General features: G+C 42.6%; 2 protein-coding genes across 4 annotated transcripts in view; both read right to left on the minus strand.

The window, feature by feature from the left end:
• Positions 1-2,629: 2,629 nt before the first annotated feature.
• The window catches only part of LOC135915616 (uncharacterized), a 132,439-nt gene continuing 111,085 nt past the window's right edge, over positions 2,630-23,983 (minus strand). For all 3 annotated transcript variants that reach the window (XM_070536684.1, XM_070536682.1, XM_070536683.1), the window contains exons 3-5: positions 10,484-10,572; positions 9,902-9,945; positions 2,630-2,913 (exon numbers count right to left, since the gene is read on the minus strand). In XM_070536684.1, coding sequence (XP_070392785.1) covers positions 2,672-2,913; positions 9,902-9,945; positions 10,484-10,563 — 366 coding nt within the window. In that variant the 5' untranslated portion in view covers positions 10,564-10,572 and the 3' untranslated portion in view covers positions 2,630-2,671. The remainder of the gene's footprint in view (positions 2,914-9,901; positions 9,946-10,483; positions 10,573-23,983) is intronic.
• Positions 14,683-23,937, minus strand: LOC135897713 (uncharacterized). The gene is made up of 5 exons (XM_065426426.2): positions 23,833-23,937; positions 21,482-21,531; positions 20,379-20,447; positions 19,240-19,320; positions 14,683-16,821 (listed from the first exon to the last, which is right to left on the minus strand). The coding sequence occupies exons 2-5, from the start codon at positions 21,483-21,485 to the stop codon at positions 16,466-16,468; spliced, it is 510 nt and encodes a 169-aa protein (XP_065282498.1). The 5' UTR covers positions 21,486-21,531; positions 23,833-23,937; the 3' UTR covers positions 14,683-16,465.

Raw genomic sequence — 23,983 nt, forward strand, 5'->3', positions numbered from 1 at the left:
TCGGCACCCGCACACTCCACCCTCCCCGGGAACCAAATAGCGCACAACCTAGCTCGAGAACTGACAGGCCGAGCAGGTGAGACGCAACAAATACTGGGAACGGAGAGAAACCAGATGACCAGCTTTAGCGACATCACCAAACAAAATTGGGAAAGGCCCATTTCCCCCGGCACATTCCTTACTTAGTAGACGGCAAGTGACGGCATGGCGCCTCTTACGAACAGATACATATCCGAACCCGGTGGCCTGCCAGCGCTACTACCCGGACCTTTACACGGATAAATGCAGATTCTGCCAAGAAATGGCGGACTTACAACACATGCTTTGAGATTGTCCTCGGACACTCACACAGAATAATATAAACAAGACCAGAGAGCAGTGGGAAGCCGCGTTGCTCAGCTGTGCACCGGAAGACCAGCTCAAGGCAATCCAGCAGGCCGAAGATGCCGCCAGGGCCCAAGGGCTCGAGGCCGCCATCTATGTAGAGAGGCCTAGGCCTGAAATCTGCTGTGCACAAATAAAGTTTATTCCTCCTCCTCCTCCTGCAATGCATCATGTGCACTCAGGGTTAGCTTAGGCTGAACTGCTGCAATTGTATGAGCTGTATCATAAATTCCTATATATAAAAGGGAATAATGAAAAGTCCCTTTCCTGCTGCACATACGTAGCGCCAGATGTCATATTTTGTGTGAAAACCTCCAATAATTTTCATTACCAACTTTGGTAGACATTAAAATACGAAAAGTATGTTCTTTCTCTGTATTTATTACTTCTTTTAACATTTATCAATTTGGTATATGTGCAATATTACAGTGGCATAAAATCAAGGCGCGACAACAATTAATCTGGTTCGGAATTAACATGGCACAAGAAAGACACTGAGTGCAGTGAAAGTAAAACTTTCCCTGTTGCAGTTTACTTTCGTGCGCTTTTGTAGTGACATGTAAAATAAGAATTCAACCATCCAGGTTGCTAATTGGAGCTAAGTATAGCAGCTGCGAAGCTGAAGCAAGCCTCGACATAAATGTCTACACTGCAGCGACATCAGTACTTCCCAAGACGGCTAGTAGCCGTAAATGGAAGGAGCATTAGCTGAGCTATCAGCTCGCTTGTAAATGTCTAGAGTACAGCTACCAAAAGTGGCTACTAGTTGTGGCCTTAGCTACATCAAGCTGGATAGTAGACGTCTGCTAGCTACGTGCTTCCTGGTAACTTAGTAACGTCTGTTTGCAAGTCCATAGGAATTTCGGTGCAATAATTCCTGCCTTGTTGAATGGCAATGCTAACATTGTTTACGGATTCTGTATTCCTGGCTAGCGTTGGATCTCTCTCAGAATGGAAAGCCGATGTTTGCGCCACGTATCAAAAAGCCGGGTATAAGAAAACGTTCTTTCTGCACGCAAGAGTAAAACTGATGTATCGCTAATACATGACGAACCTCGTTATGTAATCTGAAAATCCTCTAAATAAGTCATGTGCCGTGGTGCCCCTTCTTTTTTCCAAGAATCCGTATATTGTCCAATACTGGCTCACATTGATATGAATTGCAGTGTAGACAGATGTGCTCCATCTTTGCCTTTTAAAAATAGCTCACGTACCCGCACACGCTCATTTGTGCATCGCCCAGTCTGGCCTACATATGTCTTGCTACAAGACAGTGGGATCACATATACGATTCCGGTGACACATTTTATGTACGGCTTGGCGTGCTTTTCACTGCAAACCATATTTCTTACTGCCATCAGCAAATATGTGTGGGCACAGCTGGGCGAGCTTGCGTGGCGCAGATAATACAAATGGCACCCATTGTTTGCAACATTCTTTTCGTTGGCGTAACCCGATGCATACAGCGTAAAATACCCGGCCTCACCATTTTCTGTGCTTGCTAAGCTCTTCTCTTGCGTACTTCGCTCTTGAATTTCCGGAGAAGCGAATCCGCAGCGACAGAAACGAGGGCATGGGATAACACAGACGATCAAATTGATTTTGAAAGCTTGACTGCATTGCGTGAGGACATGACAGTACAAGAGCGAACTCGAGGCAGAGTTTAGCTTTGGACTAGTTTAGCTTTGGCCCTTCTGCATGGTGATGTGTGCAATAGAAAATTTCAAAGAATTGTGGGAAGGTTACTCGTAAATAAACACCATTCCCTTGCCGAGACAGCAGAAATGCGCTAAAGGTTTGCATAGAGTGGGCTGATATGAGGGAACGGAATGTGGTTTTAAAAGAATTTGAAAATCAGCATATCTAAATACCTTCATTACCTCCACCCCATTAAAACACAATGAAGCTATTTGTTGTGTGGGACAGAATAAAACAAATCCTCAATGTCGACGAAAGACATGTGCCTTATTAAAGGATTCGTCTGCAGAAATTGCATGACAGATGAAGAATTCTCAAACAGAGAGTTGTCATCAACAAGTGAATTAACGAGCTTCATTAAAAACGGGCTAATCACTCTGCCACCTACTGCGTTCACTCACAATTATCCAGCATGTTAATGGGGAGGGGGTAACTAACGAAAGTATTTAAATACGTTGATTGTATTTGCCCGCCTGGAGGTGACAGAGGGCGACAATGTTTGTCCCCTCTTTTCACGCATTGTCTCTCTGTGATAAGCCATGGGGTCTATAATTTCAGAAAAAAAAATTATTCAAACGAAAAAAAAGAACTAGAAAAGAATGGACACCACCACTGAGTAGAGAAGCGTCACGATGAACGCTTTCTGACGCACACTGAATCCTTGGATTGCATATGCTTCTACAGCTCCGATGACGTGGAGCATTCCATGGTCCACATGGAGCATAGCATCCCTCAGGAGTGCCGCAAACGTCCCGGGTACTATTCCATGGGGGCCGAATCCGAGCCGCCTCAGCAGCAGTCTGCTGAAGAAGCAGAAAAGCACTGTCGCCACTGCATATAATGAGAAAAAAAGGCATAGCGTCAGCATGGCCAGCATTCTCAAATTGAATCTGTGTAAAGGTAGCAATTACGAGGGGCCCCTCACAATACATCCAATCAATCTCGAGTGCTAGATGACCCTTCTAGAAACGTCGCAAGGTATGTCGTATGCAAATAAATTGTTTAATTGGAGACAAAATTGGGAATAAAAGGCGCTCACAATAATTTCTCAAGTCGTTCGTCCATCGCCTAATCAAATATCATAGGCTGCATTGGTTATCTCGCAGCTCGACATTTGCCTTTCACTATACGCGCTTGAGTCAGACAGCCAGTTTGGGACAGGGGGATGCTTCTGCAAATAATAAGGTACCTTCAAACAAGCGTGTAGGCAAATGAGATTTTTAGCGATATCGTCGATAGTGGAGTAAGAATAAAAGTGTTTTTTTATCTTCATAGATTGATTCCCATAATAAAACTACAGTGCACCTGATTAACCATTCATAAACAATTTCTGAGCACATGCTGGTGGGCGAGTTGGTTATGCATGATTACAACGAAGGCGCCAAATAAAAGAACGGACAAGGGAAGACGACACGGGACAACCACGTAGGCACAACGTCGTTGCGCCTACGTGGTTGTCCCGTGTCGTCTTCCCTTGTCCGTTCTTTTATTTGGCGCCTTGTTTGTAATCAGATAAACAGTGTAGAAATGTTGTTTTGGATATATATATATATATATATATATATATATATATATATATATATATATATATATATATACATACGTATATAGTATAATTCAAGCAGAAGCAATGCATTTATCACAATGTTAGGACATAATACATGCATGCCACGGATCCAGTCAACTACGATCTGATTTCTAAAACACTGATTTTCGACACCCCTTTGGTGCAGCAACAGAAATTCATTCAGCAGCTTACAAAACCAAAACTTCCAAACAAGTGTAAAGAAAAATAATGTTGCATAAACGGAGTCAGGAGACACTAGATGCGTGAGCACATTTTTAGAGTGGATAACAATATGTTTCAATAATTTTTAAAATGACCCAACTTACCAAAATTGTTAGTAAAAAATAACAGCAAGTAATGACTTGCAGGTGCTTACATTTTTGGCAGTGTTGTAATGAAGATTTTTTTTACTCAACATTGCTCACTGTACTTAAAATACTTTTTTCGCTAACGAATTATATGTAAGAGGAAGCTTTGGCTCCGGCCCAACTCCAACGAGGCCTATTCAAATACATGTAAAATGGAGAAAGGTTTTTCTGAGATAAACCTTGAACCGTGTTAATGAAATTTGTTGCATTCGAGAGAGAAAGTTAAATTCTCGTTACTTTTCGTAGCAAAATTATGATTTAGGGCTTGAAAGGAGCGTATTCAAATAGATGTAAAACGGAGAAATGCTTTTATGAGATAAGCCCTGGACCCATTCTAATGATATCTGCTTCATTTGAGAGAGAAAGTTAATTTCTATTTACAGTCTCAAGCGAAATTTTGATTTAGGGCCTGAATTTGTTCAAAGATTTTCAAAAACTCGAAAGTGCGAATAAAAGTAGAAGCACAAAGTTTACAAGTTAGTAGCTCTCCATCATAAACAGATATCGGGGTTCTGGAAACGGCAACCTTGAGATCATTCAAAGCGGACAAATACTATTTGTCAATTTATATCTTACGTGAATTTGTTACGTTGTGTACAAGGGTTACGTAAAAGCTGTATTTCCATATTACTAAATTTTTTCAGATTCATGTGTAACATATAAATTTTGCCTACTTTACATGTACTATCAGATACAATTCACAGAATTCGGATATCATTTTTTATTGGTGACTTAGAGTTTAAAACTTGATAGTTATTTTTCTGAAAATTTGCTATTTTTGCCAACTTTTGATAAAAGATTGAAAATCTTAATCTATAATTCGAAACGAATAGTCACTAGATTTTAAGCTTTCTTTAAAATGCAACGCACTCCGCCAAATTTGATTAAGTGGCTGCCCAGAAAAACGAATTCTCCTTTTACATGTATTTAGATAGGATTGCCCGAGCTAAAGATTCCTCCTAAGCAGTTACTTTATTCACTAGGCAAACTATAAGTGCTGCAGCAGCTTTGACCACTAGCATTTGGAAAGATCTAGAATAGAACGCCTACGGTCGCCCAACGCAGCTGCCTCAAGGATGCGTATGTTCACACAGGTGAACTCGGACACTCCATCGTCATCAGTTTATTTTGATGTCCACTGCAGGAAGAAGGCCTCTCCGTGTAACTTCGAATTACCAATTTATCGCGCGACCTGATTACAACTTGCACCTGGAAATTTTCTAATTTCAGCACCCCGCCTGATTTTCCGCCATCCTCGACTGCATTTCCCTTCTCTTGACACCCATTCGCCAGCTGGAGTGGTCCACAGGTTGCATACCCTACGCAATACACGCATTCCCAGCTGCATATCACCAATAGTATGTATCTTAATCTCTCAACCCCCGCACATCTGAGCTTCCAAATCAAATCGGCGCTTTTAGGACTCCATAGTGATTATTTATTCGGACGCTGATGCCAGGAACTCGTCTACGAACAATTTTTTATAGTTTCATTTGTCCAACAAGCAGCGCCTTGTTCAAACACCAGCCACAATAAATCGCTGCGCTCCGTAGTAGGCTCAGTTGCGAGGAGGAGGAGGACGAACTTTATTGCTGCAGAAACCGTTGCGCCGTTTTTTCCTGGGTGGTTCCCTCTGACAGGCCTCCACTGGCGATCGCGGCTCACCGGGCCTGGTCGAGGGTCGCCAGTTGGCTTCCCAGGTCCAGTTCGGAGAGTCTCGCCTCCCAAGACCACGTAGTGGCTGTGCGTGTTGCGACTCGTGGCGACATTGCGTCGCCCGGACGGTCGGCGCATCCGTGTGTTATGTGCGCGAGTGTCGCTGTGTGGTTGCTACACCAGCAGCAGTGCATTAACCCAGCACACCTTTGTGGGCAAAGGGTTCCCGGGTAACAACACCGTGCTTCAGCATGCACATCCGTCGAGTTGTAGTGTTGGTGCAGATGTCATCAGAAGAAAATGAAGATAGTCGACCAACGGAAATTTTGAAACGCAGTTACCATTAAGCTATGTAACACGCGGAAGGCTGCGGAACATGGAATGAAAATGCAGGTCTTCTTGTTCTATTTATTGCGTTTCTACAGTGTTAATAACATTGGGACGAAACATTACGTAGATGTAATCCATTTCTTTTTAGTCAATTCTAATTGGAATCTGGTGCATGAAATACAACTTACTACACATAAGTGAGCCCCGCTTTTGGTGTGAGTGGGCTGGCATTAACGACATATAGAATGCCATGTTTTAAGCAATTCCAGGATCATATACGTTGTCACAAAACATGATTCAGTTGTCCATTTATGAATGCGAAGCCCATGCCACGATTTTTATTTTTACTTTGTGTTGCAGGTAAGAAATCGTTACATTTTTTTCCCGGATCGCTCAAGTTTCTGACTAAAAGGGCTTGTATTGTTCAACAACTATTGAAGGAAATGACTGCTTTTGACGTTCCTGAAAACATCTGCTTCTTGTAAAGTTGCTAAAATATGCTGCTGGAACAATTGTTTGATAGCTCAGTTGGTAAATATAACGACCACGTGGGTGCTGTGGTTTATGGACACGCCATGTCAATTTGGCAGTTAGCCTTCACCGTACCATGCGACGAGTTTATAGAAATGATGCATTTAGTTTTTTTCTTGTGGAGCGTTACCCGTACTGCAACTTTGTGCTCATGTTGGTATAGCGATCTTACTGATAGCAAGCTCAGGTTATGAGCCGCAACCACCAAGTAAGGATTATTGTCACGCGCTTTTGCTTCTTTCTGAGGCACTAAATATTTTAGCCGCTTGCTTGAAGTCGAACTGAAAAATCTCTCACTATAGACTATAAACGAAACGAAAGTTTATAGTTTAAAACGAAGTTTATATTTTTATAAACGAAAAGTTTATAAAAATCAAAAGCGTTAATTTTTCACAGTCTGGATATGCATACGGATCACACATCACTATTCAAACATAGTATCCCATATATATATATATATATATATATATATATATATATATATCCACGCCCTTTGCTAAAGATGAATCCCCGATACAAAACACTACGGGCTAGAATATTCCCAATCCATAAGGACATGGCTTGTACTGCAATATTGGGAGGATAGCAGTAATGGTAATAAAGCTAAATAGGAGGTATAGAGTGACTGTAGTACAAGTCTTCGTTCAAACTTCTAGTCACGATAAGGAAGAAAAAGAAAGTTTTATGATGTTGAATTAGCGCTGACAAAAATAGAAGCCGTAGCCTTGGGCCACTTCAATGGAAAAGTGGGGAAAGGGAGCCTCGTGAACAAGGAATCGCTATCTATGTCATCAATTCTAGGAACACTAAAGCAGAGATGTTGGTAGAATTCGAGGAAAGCAACAAGCTCATGAAGTTTTATGAATGGTTATCAAAGGAAGGTTTCCATGAGGGAAGTCACCATAAGTCGTTGCATGCCGCGGAAAGAGAGTCATCGCCTGAGGAATGCAGTTTGCCCATATTGAAAAAAAAACTAATAAATAAGGGTACTCAGTCTGACTCGATGACAAATAATGAGACTGCTTCTTTGATTTCTACGAGTTTGTTGCATATAGAAATTGAGGCTGATGGACCACTTCCAAGAGCACTTATAAACAGCGGAGCTTCAGCATCCATTCTTAAGCAAAGGAACGCAAACCCGCAAATTGTATTACAAAGGGGATCTGTTCTTGCGCGTAGGTATGATGAAAGTAAGAAATACTGTTGTGAGGTGGCGCACCTGAAAAGTAATGTACCAATCTAAAGAAGCAGAAGTTGTTGCAGTAGTTTTAAACACTTTGAAATACGATTTTCTCCTATCTAGCCCGGACGTGAAGTTGTTGAGAATGAATATTTATTAGGACGATATGGTGTCTGTTCACCAAGAGGCTGGCCAAACAGAGTACGGACAAAAAGAGGACCGCCTGCGGATGCTGAAGAAAGATGTGTATTTTCTCAAGTCTGCCTCGAACTGGTATGCTTGGAAGCGTATCTACTGACAGCTACAAAGTTCGAAGTTCCATTTCACCTGTCTGACAAAACAGTTGTGAGAAAAAATCCGTACAACTTGACGAGAGAAAAAAAGGCAGGACTAAAAGAAGAGCTACAAAAGTTGTTAGACGCTAATGTAATTCGCCCGTCGGTGCTTCCCTTCGCATCACCTATCACGATTGCTCCAAAGCAAAACGGCATCTGGCGGCTATGTACGGATTCATCATCATCATCATCATCATCATCATCATCATCAGCCTGGTTACGCCCACTGCAGGGCAAAGGCCTCTCCCATGCTTCTCCAACAACCCCGGTCCATGCAGATTACAGACCAGTAAATAATTAAACCCTGTTGATTCGTTTTCCAATGCCAATGATTGACACCATCATCAATGAAACAGGAGGCTGTACCTGTTTTCACGCATAGACTTGTGCAAGGGCTTCTGGCAGGTGCCACTGCAAGAAGACACTAAGCAATACACCGCGCTTACGACTTCATTTGGCATATAAGAATATTATCGCCTTTCTTTTGGATGGAAAAACTCACCTAGTTGGTTTCAAAAGATGATGAACACTGTTTTGAATCCCTACATTGGACGCTTCTGCAATGTTTACGTGGACGACATTATCATATACTATAAAGTAAAAAGTTGCATGAGGAACACCTGCGTCGTATTATGGGAGCGTTATCTGACGCTAAGCTAACAGTTAATTTCAAGAAGGGTGAGTTCTGCAAAACTAAGGAGACATTTCTTGGCAGAGTTTTGGACGGAAGAGCGAAGGATACGAAAGAAGAATCAGTGGCTCGCATAGCAAAACAAGTCAAGCCATATGATGTACACTGACTTCCCGTGTTTTTAGGCTTGGCGGGCCATTTCTGAGCATTCATTCAAAATTATGCTCGCTAAAGTCGCTGTATGACTAGACTGACTCAGAAGGATGTTCCCTTTTGTTGGACAGAAGAATGTGATGACGCCTACAGAGAATTGGTCAGAATAATTTCTTCTGATCCTGTGTTGTGCTTACCAGACTTTGCGCTGCCCTTCGAATTGAATACCGACGCTTCTCACTATGGAACGGGAGCAGTCGTATATCAGAGAGACTCGTCACGGCCAGCAAACCAACAGCTGCGTGTAGTTGAATACTACAGCTACATATTTGACAAAACTGAATTGCCCTGCATCACAACAGAAAAAGAAGCTCTCGCCGTTTTAAAAGCCGTCCGCTACTTCCGTTCATACCAGGAAGCTGCAAAGCTCCATCAATACACAGATCATGAAGCGCTAACATACATATTGAAGATGGCCGAACTGAAAGGAAAGATAGCTTGTTGGGGTCGGTGAACTGAGCAATTTGATTTTGAAGTAGCTCATCGCCCGGGAGCTTCTATGAAGGACGCGGATGCAATGTCGCGATTAGCCATTATGCTTCCAGACAACCTTGAAGAGGCAAATGATGCAAAGATCTGGGAAGAAACCGAGGTTTTGCAGAGTTTTAAAAATGGGCGAGTTGCCGTCCATTTTTACAGTTTAAATACAAAAAAAAATGACTGAAATAAAATCAGCTTGCTGATAAAGAATATTATATATTTTAATGCAACAGAGCTCTTAAGAGTCAGTCCCATAGATGCTAAGAAAATTTAATACTCCGCTATCACGTAAACATACAGGAAGTGTCGAGATACAGCTTCATCTTAAGAGTGTGTCCGTGTCTTTTCATATATCCATGAGACACATCCCGTCAAACCCGGTACGTCTGAAACACCAGAGCCTCGCATGGTCACAGCTATGCATAGAACATTGATAATATTAGGCTTAAAAATTTATTTTCAGATTGTTTTGTAGCCCTGAGATCAGTCAACTAGACAAGGTAACGCATGTAACAAAGTATATCTTACGAAAACAAAGCGCCAGCACTGGGAGGAGCTGCCCTTTACGGGAGCTGAAAAAAAAGAGAAAAGTTTGTGTCATGATAGAAAAGCAAAACATTTTCCTGCTTTTAAAGGTCTGGTGGATTGCACGCACTTATTAGGTGTAAATAAATAAAAGGTGCGGTGCCGACTGTCACTATCCTAAGATCTCCGCCTGACCCTGACTGCCTGACAAGAAGAAAACGGTGCTTTAAAATACCTGCTAAAAATAATTCTTTTTATTTTAATGTTACGTTTTTTATCATTGTCAAACAACTAGCAGTATAACGATGGATAGCTCTGCCTCCGGAGAAAATTGATAGATTTCTCACGTTACGTACAGCTGCTAATATTGCCACGGACCAGCACTATTGGTGAGAAAGAGGCGAAGCGGTTCTGTGATAGACGCTGGAAGTTATTGAGCTGACACGAGATGTCGCTTTTTAATAGGTTATTGATATTCTTTTATCTATTTTATGTATACTGCCTCTCGTCTGCATGTTTGCACGTAACTTCTTGGCGGAAGTACCATTGGTTGTGCTTATCATGGAGCTACTCAGAGGACCCTACCTCTGCACCTCGTTGCACTCGTGTTTGCTGGAATTGTCAAAGCTCAAAAAGAAGATTTTGACCTCGCCCAGGGACCACATGGTGGAGACCTGCAAAAATGGATCAGTATCACCAACACGTGGATTCATCCTGTTTCTAAATGCTATGTTCAACTAAAAGCGCCACACCTGAAGTCTACTTCAGAGCATACGAAGATTGACTCATTAGTTGGGAAACTGAATCACAAGTTATACAACTGTTCTGTGACCGGAACTGCAGCGGCACTCTGCGTACAAATGCTCTACGCCCTCGCATGCAGATATTTTGTGAGCCTGACGCCACACATAATAAATTTGGGGGACGCTTAAGCTTCGCCTTCAAGAGTGTAATCCGATAGCATTCAAACCTGCCCGACCGGTTCTCACGATTCCCTGCAACTGCAGCTTATGTAACCGCATTGTTTGTCATGAAACGCTGGCGGCGACCGGTATGCACGAAGGTGAGCTTTCTGGTAGAAACACGGCCTCTTGTGGGAACAATCCACCTTATTGTTTCGCAATTTAATATTTAAATCTGAGAAGATTTAACATATTAGGAATGCGTTGTTGGTGTTCTGGTTCATGATATTTGTTTGTTGGCTATCATTCTGAAAATTCCGAGGGAAACCTTTGTAAAGGATGTAACACAAGGTATGAGCAACTTCAGTGTTAGAAGAAAAACTGGTGCCGCATAGAATACAGACGGCAATTTTTTGCTCACAGGATTCCAACGACGGCAAGCCAACTCTTCCTGGGCAGAAGTCACCGCACCCTGGCAGCAACCAGGCACCTTCACAACACTCAAAGGTACACTCTAAAAACTAAGAGAGTGCCGGGCACTCCCTTTGAGGGAGTAGCGGCTTGTCCCATATTTCACTCTCTTTTCGAGAGTAGATCGACCCTCTTTGAGAGAGAGTAGGTCAACTCCTGTTGACAAAGTTTTGTTACTCCACCGCAAGGGATTGCTAGTACTCTTCTGCAGAGTGATAATACTCTTCCCACAGGGAGTGCTAGTACTCTTCCGCAGAGTGGTAATACTCTCACCGTAGGAGTAATGGCACTCCACCAGACCGAGTACTGCTACTCCCCCAAACAGAGTGCTAGTACTCTTCCCAATACCCTCTTAGCGATGTCCTGGCCACGCATGCAGGCAGGAAATCAGATCAAATTAGGGTCGCTGATACACCGTTCCCTAGGCGGCTCCTCAGACTCAGTGGCCCAATTCCAAGCGGACTTCAGAATAGGCGTGAGCAATGTTATGCAGGATTTTAAAGTCATTTTTTCCTGGCTATTTGCTGCCTACCATGAGGCGTGACTGCTCGGAATGCGTATGCGTCCCGAACGCCACTGCATGTGGAGAGAAAAAAAAGCGAATTACCATTGAATCCGCAATTATCTTCGCACATTTCACAATCAGGAGACACATAATCTAATTAGAACACAATAGTCGAGAAAATCACATACTTATGGAGAACTAATACATTGCTCTATACATCACGTGGATTCGAACCCGCGTACACTCGCATCTATATAATTCAACACACACATCCTAACCATTACACCACAGAGCCACCACGTTCAGTCGTGTTCTTTTAGAGGTTATATACATAACAAATGTATTTGAGGAATCGGTCGGCTGCGGTGGGTGGAGTTTCTCTGCAGTGTGCTGTGCTGTTGTGTACTGGAATACGTTTGCGTTTGCATCATTTCCATTCCTTGCTACGACTAACGGAGGAATACAACGCAGACGACGACGTGAGAACTATTCACGGCTTGTCGTCACCCCAGGAAAATAACAAATGTGCCATTCAGCTCACGATCGAGTGCTTTTCCAAAAGTCCATGCATTATATGTTCTCCGAAAATACGCGGATACAAAGTATCGTGCCAACCATCCACGTATAAGTCGCGCGTATACTGCTGAGCATTTCTGTTTATTTTTTCCGCCAGTTCCATTCGTATGTGGTCAACTGCGACGCCAGTACCAGGCATTTCGACGTGCCTCACGCTGCCGTGTAGGCGTTCCTTTCAAGTGCATTAGTTTAGAGTTTGGTTCAGTCCGCTGTGAGCTATCGTCCTGCATTAGCAGCGGATCGTTAGCGTTTTGAAGAGCATGCATTCCAGCATTTGGAGACTGCTTATGCCGATAGCCGCGTCACATGCATTGGCACGCATGTTTAAATGACTAATGTGTCCACTTGTTACGCGTGCACTGCTCGTATCCTGTGGCAGTGCTCGTTCTAAAAGCTTCGATGACGTTCTATATCATACGTGTGTTCAATATATATGCACAGGATAGACTTGCCGGCTAGTTGGTTGAGCATTTTAGAAAAAAACAGCGCAACACAAGGACGACGCAAAAACATGGACAACACCACGAAGCGCTGGTGTGGTTGATGCTTTTTTTCGTCCTGGTGTTTGCGCTGTTTTTTCTTCCACGATACACGCACACCACAGGTACGCGAAAGTTTAGGAGTATAGGCGTTAACTTTGTTTTCCCCGTTTCCTCTCGGTGTCAATGGCCCAATGCGTTGCTCGGAATTGCGCGCGCTTACCTCCATATTCACAAATGCATCATAACTTGAAGCCCATGCTTGACTTTATCTAAATGACGCAACTCGTGAACGCACCAAAAGAAAGGCAGTGAGCGTCTGGGGGACGTTCGCACCAGGCGTCGTTTATATAAAGTCAAGCATGAGCTTTGGATTAGTGTACATTTCTGAATACGGGGGTTAGTCATCTACTTCTCACAGAAAATGTCGAGGAAACGCCCACCAAAACCAGGCACATTCTTAAACCTAACTAGGCAATACGAAGCTCCATAGAAAAAGAGTGGTATTAAAAGCTTTCAGTATTTTTCTTTACTCCAAAATGGTTGCGCTCTCGTGGCTTCAATGTACAGAGATAGTGCAGCGTTAGCTAAAAGCATGAATTTCCGAACTCCATGCCAAAATATGCTTGTAAAATTATTTAGGTGCTAGAACCCAGGGTTTGTAGCGATCCTTGAAAACCCTTTAGTTCTAAAATGCCATTTTCAAGGCATGGAAAACCCTGGAATTTTTAGAAGTACTGGAAAGTCCTTAAATTTGCACACTTGGCTAGACATAGCAGACATTGCCAAGCGTTTGTTTTTCCCTTCTGTGACACTCTTCGCATGTCACAGAGGATTGTCTGTGGAGGTAATAGAAGGAAAGCGACATCCTTAAAGTTGAAATTACAAAGGAGCTGCAGATACCAGTTTTAGGCACATGGAACCGGCGACAAATGTACCTGGAGGAGCAGAAGCAGGAAGCTCAACAGTTGAGGCATTCAAAGAAAAGCCGTGATAAGTAAATTGAGAGCTACAGACACAATAAAAGGAAATTACAAATGACTATTGCTTATTTGGTGGTGAAAAGCTGAGGCAACAGATGACATCCCATACACTGTCAAACCAAACAGTATTCAAAAACTGCAAATGTTCCAGGTCCAAGTAGTTAATTGTGCTATTGCAGAAAAACTTTGAGCAATTTCTTGAAATGCTTCCTTGTGTGCGTTAAGTGATGGGTGGTGAAAGGCAAATTAGCAGCCTTTCAAATGTTTGAAATCAGTGAAATGCGATTTGTTTTGTATTCTTTTGTTTGCATTAAAGTTAACGATTTTGTTGAACAAGTTATTGCCTATCCAAACTACTAAAAAAATTGCACGAGGTCCTTGAAGTTACTGTGTCAGGGCGTCGAAAGTTCTTGAAAACCATTGCATTTTTTTCTTCAATATTCCTACGAACCCAGTAGAGCAACTGTCATGGAGTAAAAACCTTTGCTGAACAGGGGCTTATACGAAGAGCACAGCAAGACTAGAAATGCAGTAGTAGGCATGGAGGGCCCTGAAAAAAATGTGCCACATCTGCTCGTCTGCCTTATGTTTCTGCATTGACTGTCACATTTTTAATAGAAGTGCACTTACTGTTCTACTCCAATAAACGCAACATTACCAACTCCAGTGTGGGGCAGTCCTTCAGCCAGTGCAGAACTCTTTCTGTACATCCCTGTCAGCTCTGTCATTTTTCCAGCATTGTAGTACAAGATTTGTTAAACTGGTTTCGCAGAATATGAGCAGTATACTCTTAAATTAGCTGTTTATTTGTATGCACAAGTTGAGGTCCTCAGTTTTGTTGCATGACAAATTGCCATACCTCAATAGATACAAGAAAAAATTTTATCAGAGTTTAATAAAATCCAAACAGTAATGACCACAACAATATAATGACATACATTTCTTTTGGTACGTATACAGCCCATGTCTTGGCACTGTATAAATTCAACTATACATCGCAAGTACTGTGTCCTGACCACTATTATTCACATGTGTAAAACCATCACAGCAATTCTTCAACAAATATCACAGTGATTAGTGACATACACTTTGTAACTGCTTTACATGAGCATAATGTATACAAATGGTCCCTGTGTACCTACACATGACTAGTGCCACCCGAGTACTATTACTCACAGGTATAAAACCAACAAAGCAGTTCTTTAAAAATATCACAGCACTTAGTGACGTACAAGCTGTAACTCCCTTGTAAAAGCTTAATACAAACACGTGAGCACACAGAAAGCTAGCAGTGGGCCTACATGGAAATATCACCTCCTCAATACTAATTTGCAAGTGTAAAACCAACCAAGCAGTTCTTTAAAGAATATCACAATGCTTAGTGACATACATTTTGTAACTAGCTTATATAAGCTTTATACAAACATGAGAACATACACAAAGCTATCGGTGCACCTACACAGAAGTGCGGCCATATGAACACTATTATTTGCAAGTGTAAGCTCAACAGCACAGTTCGTTACAGTGACGCCCATTTTGTAACTGCCTTATACAAGCTTAGTGCAAGCATAAGAATGCGGAAAAAAATAAATTAAAAACTTGCTCTATGAACACACAAACAGATCAACACAAATGGTAAACACCACTTGGAAGACACATAACCGTGACAAATCGCAGTGCTGGGCCGGTTGAAACTGCCATCCACAAAAGTATTGAGCAATGCTTAAACCACACGCAATAAAGTGCTGAAAGACTGCGTCTCTAACGTACCTATTTTAATTCACATTTCTTGAATATAGGGCTCCCTTGCAGATAAGGCATCTGATCCAACTGACCTGATTTTACACCTGCTAAATACAATGCACTCAGGTATAACTGGTAATAATAATTATAAAAGGCATTTAAAAACTTGATAGTATGATGAAGATGCATGACTAGAAAAGTTGTCCCCCTCGCACTTGTTAAAAAGGTGTAAGTACGACACATGTTCTTTTTTTCCACAATTTTTGCATTAATGGACACCCGGGAACCTCAAACCCACAAAAAAAAAGAAGATACTGCTGTGTTAATAGTGTTATAATTTTTTGTGAAAGCTTTTTACAGACAAGTTGGTCTCGTTTCTGAAGGTTGAGCTGTATCATGCAATATAACATGGATAGTGGTCACATGGGAGCATGACACTATGCCATAATGTTCGTTTCAGTTGACTCTCTTGCCCTACAAGTCACTGCTCACTGTGACCAGTGCTGGAACAGCAGTGTCTGTGTGATTTTCATCACACTTCTGTCCTATGCCATCCTTACCAGAGTTGGCGGCACATAGATACCCAAATTTCAATAGTGTTGCTTTCTCAGGTGGTTGTTTTTGATTTGCTCAATATCAGTTGGCACTTCAGCTGCATCAAACTTCTATTTTACCTCTTCAACAACAACATAAACAACAATCTTATGACACCTGTGTTGTCCTTCTAGTTGCCTACAAAGACCAGTTAATCTAGCAACAACACTGACAGTCTCTACTATCTTCTAATGGGGAAGAGGTGTGCCCCACCATGTGTTCCACATTGTTGTCGCTATGTGGGCTGGCTCGGGAGGCAACAACTGTAATATGTTTGCATATCTTAAAGTGATGCTTGTACTGTGTTACAACACTTAACTTAGTCTTGCACTTGCTGCACAAGAACACTGGCTCACAGTCGTGGTGAAAAGCTTTTGTATGTTGAGCAAATGAGTTGTATGCACTACAAAAAAGTCACAGTGATAACACACATGTTGCTCTACCAGGCCTGGTGCGGTTCCTTCTGACACTGCTGCTGATGCTGACACACTGCTGCTTGCCTCGTACACTGTTGCAGCTGCAGTAGACATGGCCGTCTCTGTATCTATTGCTGCCGTGCCACCTGTCATGGTAACTTCAGGTGGTATCGGGCTCACTTCTGCAACAGAGATGTCGTTTGCCCCTTGAGGGCTCTCGTCATCAGGGCCAATAATTTCGTAGGCATTGTCTCCTGCATCGAAGAATCAATAAGAACAGCCTGAATTAATAAACATAGCTCTAAACAGTATGGACATCAAAACTTAACCACAAGCTTTGCACATCAGTGACCAGGCTTAATGAATAATACTTGCAGGAGGAGTTACACAATTGTGTGTGTACATTACAGTTAAGCCTCATTAGAAGAGATACTCAAGAGGCACGGGAAACATGTCTCTTGAAACCAAAAATTTTAAAACACTGAGGAGCCCGACTAGATCACTTTATTATGCATCATCACTAAAGTAGGTTTAGATATATCTGAAGGAATAATTGCTCAGGGTGGCTTAAAGGGCCCCTAAACCACTTCTCGACATTTTTTGAACATTTCAAGTAAACGTGCGCATCAAAATCAGAATGCCGTCACAATTGACGATGCCAAATGCCACAGTGTGTAGCACCTGTGGGAGCACCACAATATGAAGAAAACGACCCCGTGCGCCTCTCTGGACCTATCCTGCACCCCCCAGTTTGTCCTGACATCACCGGGCTGTCTCTGATGATGTCACCAGTTTCCGGTGCTGTCGAGTGGTCGAACGAAAGTGCGACTGCCGGCAAGGCCTGCAAGCAAATACACACTCCTTCTTCCTCGTCGCGCTGCTCGCGATGCCATTGTGGGCAGCCAATGGGGGCAAAGAATAGAAACGCCAACAGAAGGGTCTCCCTATGAGGCTCTTCAACTAGAGTCACCATACAGTTCCATTGTATTGGCGAGGTCATTAGCGCCACCCCTCGCAGGACAACGGGCCTGCGTGGCAGCAACAGAGCTCGTTGGTGATGGCCTGTCCCGTAACATTTGGAGGTGTACTAGGCGAGGAAAAGACGATACTGTCCAGATGGCGTGTACCAGATGAAAGAGTAAAATGAGCGGGGACTACTTTTCGATAATCAAACACGTAGCTCCACTATTACTGCACCGTTTAGGAAAAATTCTCGTGGCTACGTGTTCGTTGCCTTAACATGTACAACTGCAACACCGCAACTAAATTTCAACCTGGGTGGTTTAGGGGCCCTTCAAAGAAAACATTCACAGCTTTTTAGTGACTGTAGATTGTGTTAGCTTCCTTCCTAACTTCTGGAAGTTAAACACTTCACTTTGCAAGCCTTGTTGCTCGCAGTGCCTTTGAGGTGCTCTTAGACGCTCGTCAGCTTCAACTGTCGACACTTTCTGCCCTGCACTGTCCTTGTTGCCCTCCTTTTCTAGTTCATGCTTAAGAGACATGCGCAATTGACTTGTGTGAGGATTGCGTGATCTTTACGCCCTTCAGGGCGCACAAGGTGCATGAAGCGAATGTGTCTGGGTTGTGTCCCTTCGAAGTAGTGAATACTTAAAAAGCCGTGTGTAACAAAGGTGTCTCTTGTGTACAGTGTTGTTAAAGTGGCAAGCATTGGAAAACCAACCAAACCATTTTCAGATGTCTCTTACAACCAAGTGTATCTAGTAATGAGATTCTACTGTGCTGAATATTTTTCATCTATGGATCATCTGCATGTACATTAGTCACAAAGACGTTGTGTGGAATGGCGAATCAGGAAAAAGCTCGTACTCTTACTTTTTGTCCCTAACGTAAGCAGCTGATAACAATATGATAAAAAGCAGGTAATGAGGCTAGCATGGAACATAATCCTTCAGCTCTAAACAGTTTTTTGGGCCCACATCATTCCCTCATGACATAAGGAAACAACTTGATTGCAGTAATGGCTGCATGTGATCTGAGTTGATTGAAACAAACAATACGTAAGGTTTCCCTGTATGTAATTTTATCAGAGTGCTTTTTAAATGTCCTGCTGGCGATCCTGGCTGCACGATGTTTCTCATGCTTTTTGGCAAGATTCCGTTCTTTTCCACTCCACTCTTTTTTCTGGTTTTCTCCCCTTTCCCTTCCCCCTTGCGTAAAATAGCACACCTGAAGTATCAAATCTGTTGAATTATTGCGTGTATCAAACCTGTTAACATGCGGGCTTCTCTGTGGTGTTTTGTATTTTTGCGCTGTAAAGTCAATTCAAAATGAAAGATGGAATGTCTCTGCCTTTAGTTTAATTGTATGTGTTTGTGTGTGTGTGTGTGTGTGTGTGTGTGTGTGTGTGTGTGTGTGTGTGTGTGTGTGTGTGTGTGTGTGTGTGTGTGTGTGTGTGTGTGTGTGTGTGTGTGTGTGTGTGTATATATATATACGTCTCATGTTTTGAAATATATGTACATTCAGGAGTGCCTGCATGCTCTTCTCACCTGCTCAAGTGACGAAAAGGAGAGCCTTCTTATGTACCATAGTAAAACATTCACAGGTTTTCGCTGTGCCCATTACATCACTTATCATATGGATCTGTCACAACACAGAGTAGCAGTGGTACATAATGCCAGCCCATCCCAAAATAGCTATAAATTAGCACATACCGACATGCTGTGAAACAGCTGTTGCAAGGCCGCTGGTGCTGGTAATTTCCGCAGCACTGCAGTGGTACAGCCGAGTGCCACCTGTATAGTGACAAATGCATGTGCATGTTAGCAACTCAGTAGTTGCTGATGGTTTTCATAAGCTTTACACTACACAATAAAGTAATATAGACAACTTTGTTGGAATAAATACACATAATTAGGACACGATTTAAACACTAACACGATTAATTGCCCCCAATCTCTCACTCACTAAGGGATAATACTACTGAAACATCGGTGGAGAGCTCAGATTAACACAGCCCATATGGGACAAGCTTTCTTTGAGGAAAACAGCCATTACAGCGGTTAGTTTTCTTGATCATTTTATGTGCTAGCTTTGATTTAAATGTCATGCAGTACTATGAAATATGAAGTGCCGCATTGCTAGCACCAGAAGGCGTCGTCAGCCTCAAGGTACAACTGATTTTTGCACTGTTTGTGTCAGTGAGCCGACACATACAAAGAAAACCGAATTCACACATACACATACAGTGCCAAGTGCACTCCTCCTTCTGAAAACGCAGCCGCCAGTTCCAATGCTGCTGAAAGGAAAGGTTATAGAGTGCGAGACTGCATGGAACTACCACTTATGACTGTAAGTGTATGATCTGCTGATTGGAGAGGTAGTCACATGCTATTTCTAGTCTCTTTTAGAAGCATTACTAAAGGATGAATTAAAATCTATTCATAAGTCACGAATTTCACGCATCCACAGTTTGGTTAAATAACTTGTGAGAAAAAGACATGTTTACCTGGAATAGCAAACTTTCTTCCTGCTGCAAAATTTTCCTTCGAATTAATGAAATAACTTTACAGCGTCATAACATATTGTGTTTCTCGCAACTAGCCGGCAGTGGCGAGTTACAGTGTTTATATCTGACTCATTGGGCGACAATACTGCCAAACATAAATATTTCACGAACTTGAGAACACGTCCCTCGCAGAGAACAGCAACCATATATGCCTCTGTGAGACATGATCGCACCTTTGTGGTCAAAATGTACATTAGAACGACACCACCATTTCATTAAAAAAAAGCCTCAGTACAAGGCAGCAGCCAACTGCATAATGTGAAATTGCAACTGATGTGCACTTACTGGTGGCCTGTGTTCGAGTCACTTCTGGCAGTTGACGGGGTGCTGAGAAATGCACGTCCTGGGTTGTCCCTACAAAACATACAGGGTTATGTCAAATGTTGAAAATATATATACACCGGCATTTCATAAGTTGCAAAACTATGAGTAAACTAATAAACAACTGTAAACAGAGTACACATGATAAGATAGGCTGTCAACTAGTAATGCATTACGCGAAAAACCTAATGCATAGGAAAGACTATATGTATACACACGAAACTGACACACAATTTCATTCGCTCTAGGTTTTTCTGTGCAGTATATTCAAATTATTATGTCCTGTGGTTAGAGCAAAATTAGTGTAAATTACGCACTAAATCATGTACCCTGGAAAACTTTTCTTCAATATGCACCTGTGCACCCTTCGAATGAGTAGCGTTGTAAAATTTACATAGTTGCTGAACACGGATTTCCTTTGCCCTGTGTCGTGTACAGTGAGCTACATATATCTGCCCCCCCCCCCCCCCTTTTTGTACTACCCATACTGCGTGCCATTGCACCTATACGCACGTCAATAAACCTCACGACACAGAAATCAAAAAAGCGCCAATCACCCATGCCTGTATGTTGTAGTGGGCCTAACCTAACCAAGCATGGGCTGTTGCTTTTTATAGTAAACACAGGCACCGTGCTCATTGCAAGTATGTATCATGTCACTAAGCAAATATGCAATTTCATTGTACAACTATTTTTTTATCACATGGATCTATCTGTTGAGAGGCAAGACAAAAAGCAGTCACTTCTCAGAACTAATCAGCTTTTTTAAAACATCTCTAGCTTTTCAATGACGCTGCTATGTGTTTGGCTACAGAGAGCATACTTGATTTGACTTTCCAATCGGAGACATTACATAAGTATACCACGTTAAGATAACTGCCTGGAGCACGTGAGAATTTTCATCTTGGTGTAACATACTGTATCTTGATTTTGTTTACATTTGGTCAAGTAGTACACCCAATATACCCACATACTAGTTTTCTTGTACAAATTGCATGCCAATGTATTTAGATTTTTCGACATAGGCTCCTCTGCACTACGTGTAGTCACGCTGCACTGGCTCTTACACATCCTCGTGTCCTTGCAGCTGGCTTCTTGTGTTCTATAAAGCGGGTGCCTGAAAAATATCGTATGCAAAAGTCAACACAAGGGTATGGTGCAAAACAACATCAAGACAGTCAAGGCCATGGCAATAAAAGAAAGTCTTAGCTCTCAGTCTTAGTGAAATGCATGCAAAACATCCAAATGACTGCAACAGTCAACTGCTAAATTAACTTCAATTTTAGATTTACACAAAAAAGAAATAACGGACAGTTCATCCTCGTTCAGCACGAATGTTAGAGTACTCCTGCTAATGAATAGAATATTGGTCATTTTCAGACATCATAGGTCTGTCATGAGTCTGGTGTATCACAAACACCACTTGTGACACATCCTAAGCACGTGCCCAGTGTGCCCCCCGCACAATCCCTGGTTGTGCCACTGCTGAAGCCATAATTTGAGGATTATAGCTGCAAACATGATACTCAGTAGGGATGAAAACATTGTTTTTCGGTTTAATGGATATATGGATGTGCCTATAAAAAAAGGGCAACAAGGCTTGTTATGGCAAGCTTACCCACATTTCAATACTAACAAGAAAGTTCACTGCGGCCTGCATCTAAGCTTACTAAAAGGCGTGAACTTATTTTCATGTACGAGGTGCGCAATGGAGTTAATTTTTGACAGAGCCGACTACTGCTGCAGTTTGAAATCTAGCATTTTAGATTCTTGAAGGCATGTAAAAGTTGCAGTTAAACCGCAGTTATTAGTTTATTACACCAACCTATTGTTCTGTGCACGACAGACTGGTAACACGGAATTAAAGCAACATTTTATTTTGATATTTTATTTCTATACTAAAAATTTTCAAGCGATAAACACATTTTGATCTGCCATGCAATAGCAAAATGCACACATTACGCTTGTCACCGCCAGAGTAAGGCTGATTTAGCTATTCAAATGACATAACTCTGACACGCCAACTCATATTAGCAAATGCACAGGCATGTCCAAAACAATAAGCGTATGCAAAGCGCCCTTGCAATTGTAATTCCACAGAGCAGCTGTTATATTCGATGCCGATGCATAACTAGCTGCTCGACGATTCACCGAGTTCGTAGACATAAGCATCCTTTCAGTTTCGCACCGTGCACGAAAACCGCAACAGGAGACAAAACCAGACCCACCTATAATCACACCATTTCAATACACGAGCAAAAACAGTTGTCTTAGGGATACATGAGCAAAAACAGTTGTCTTAGGGATAAACACTGTGAGAGCGATTTAGTGCGCGACGGCGACGAGCGACGGCTTCGAGCGACAAAACGGGCCGTCGCTTGAACAGATGGCTCGGTTCTGGAAATCTATAAATCATCGCTCGTCGCCCGAAAGTGCTATGAGCGACTAGCCAATAGCGCGAAGCCGGAACTGGATGTATACGTACATACATCGCTCAAATACTACCGATTGTCGCGCGGAACGAGCAAATGATTCAATTTTTATACGTGCAAGGATGAGAACCTACGGCAATACCTCCGGAAATATTTTATGCTACTTTTTATCGTAAAATACATCAACGTAAATTACTAAAGCACGCGTCACGCATGATTGCAGCCCTCATGCCGGCAACACCGGGGAGGCGTCGCTCAATATCGTCGCTCGCACGGAGTACGACTTGTAGGCGACGAGCGAACGCGACAGCCATCTTCATCGCGTCGCTTGTAGCTGCCGCGCGCAAGATCGCTTATATGGGGTTTATACTTTCTTCAGCATAAAAAATGGATTCCTCATGCGTTTTCAGTAAGTTCAAGATAACGCGCCCAACTGACCTCTTGCAGCATGCAGCTGAATGCCTGCGGCAAAGTTTCTAACTAGCACTGGTGCTGCACGTAACTTCAGTGGTCGCAGATTCCCCCTGCGCGAGACACTGTCAAGCGCGCGGTTTACTTATAAAAAAGCATGCTGCCAGCAAAATGACGCCTTCTGTTATGTGTTTCCTTAGTTCAACAACGTTCCGTACACAGTAGACTGCCAAATTGAATAAATTCAAACACACAAAACGCACGCTAATCACGCTGCGCATAGGCTCGGAATCACGGGCTGGTGAACGAACAATTTTAAGCGTCCTCTCGCCTGGTGTCTTATTGAACATACCATAGTTCTGGGAGCGTTTGCGATTTTTAAAGCTCTTCCGGACAACGGCAAAGTGATAAAATCACATGCAGTTATCGCGACGACTAGCTTTTGCGATTGACATCGAGAGACGCACCGCGTATGCCTAGCCCTTTGTCAATCGCGTCGGCTAAGCGCAGCGACGACTTCCTGGCGATAGCATGACATATACGGAGAATGTGCACCTAAGTTAGAATTCACTTACCGTGGAGGATTTGCTGTTATATCCAAGGCATGACGAACGACTGTCGTGTATTCGTGGCGACGCGAGATGGCGGCCACACGATCTCCCTTGGCAGCTCCTGTGCTGCGGCGCTGCGGATCACGTTTCTCCGGCGCGGTGTTGTTCCGCGCTC

The sequence above is a fragment of the Dermacentor albipictus genome, chromosome 3, assembly GCF_038994185.2.
Source record: "Dermacentor albipictus isolate Rhodes 1998 colony chromosome 3, USDA_Dalb.pri_finalv2, whole genome shotgun sequence".
Classification (NCBI taxonomy): Eukaryota; Metazoa; Arthropoda; class Arachnida; order Ixodida; family Ixodidae; genus Dermacentor; species Dermacentor albipictus.

What these genes read in the sequence shown, in the direction of transcription:
- LOC135897713 (XM_065426426.2), bottom strand. An exon ending in GACTCGAACACAGGCCACCA is followed by an intron (nt 19,321 to 20,378) that starts GTAAGTGCACAT and finishes GTCACTATACAG; the next exon opens with GTGGCACTCGGCTGTACCAC. An exon ending in AGCTGTTTCACAGCATGTCG is followed by an intron (nt 16,822 to 19,239) that starts GTATGTGCTAAT and finishes TCTTCGATGCAG; the next exon opens with GAGACAATGCCTACGAAATT.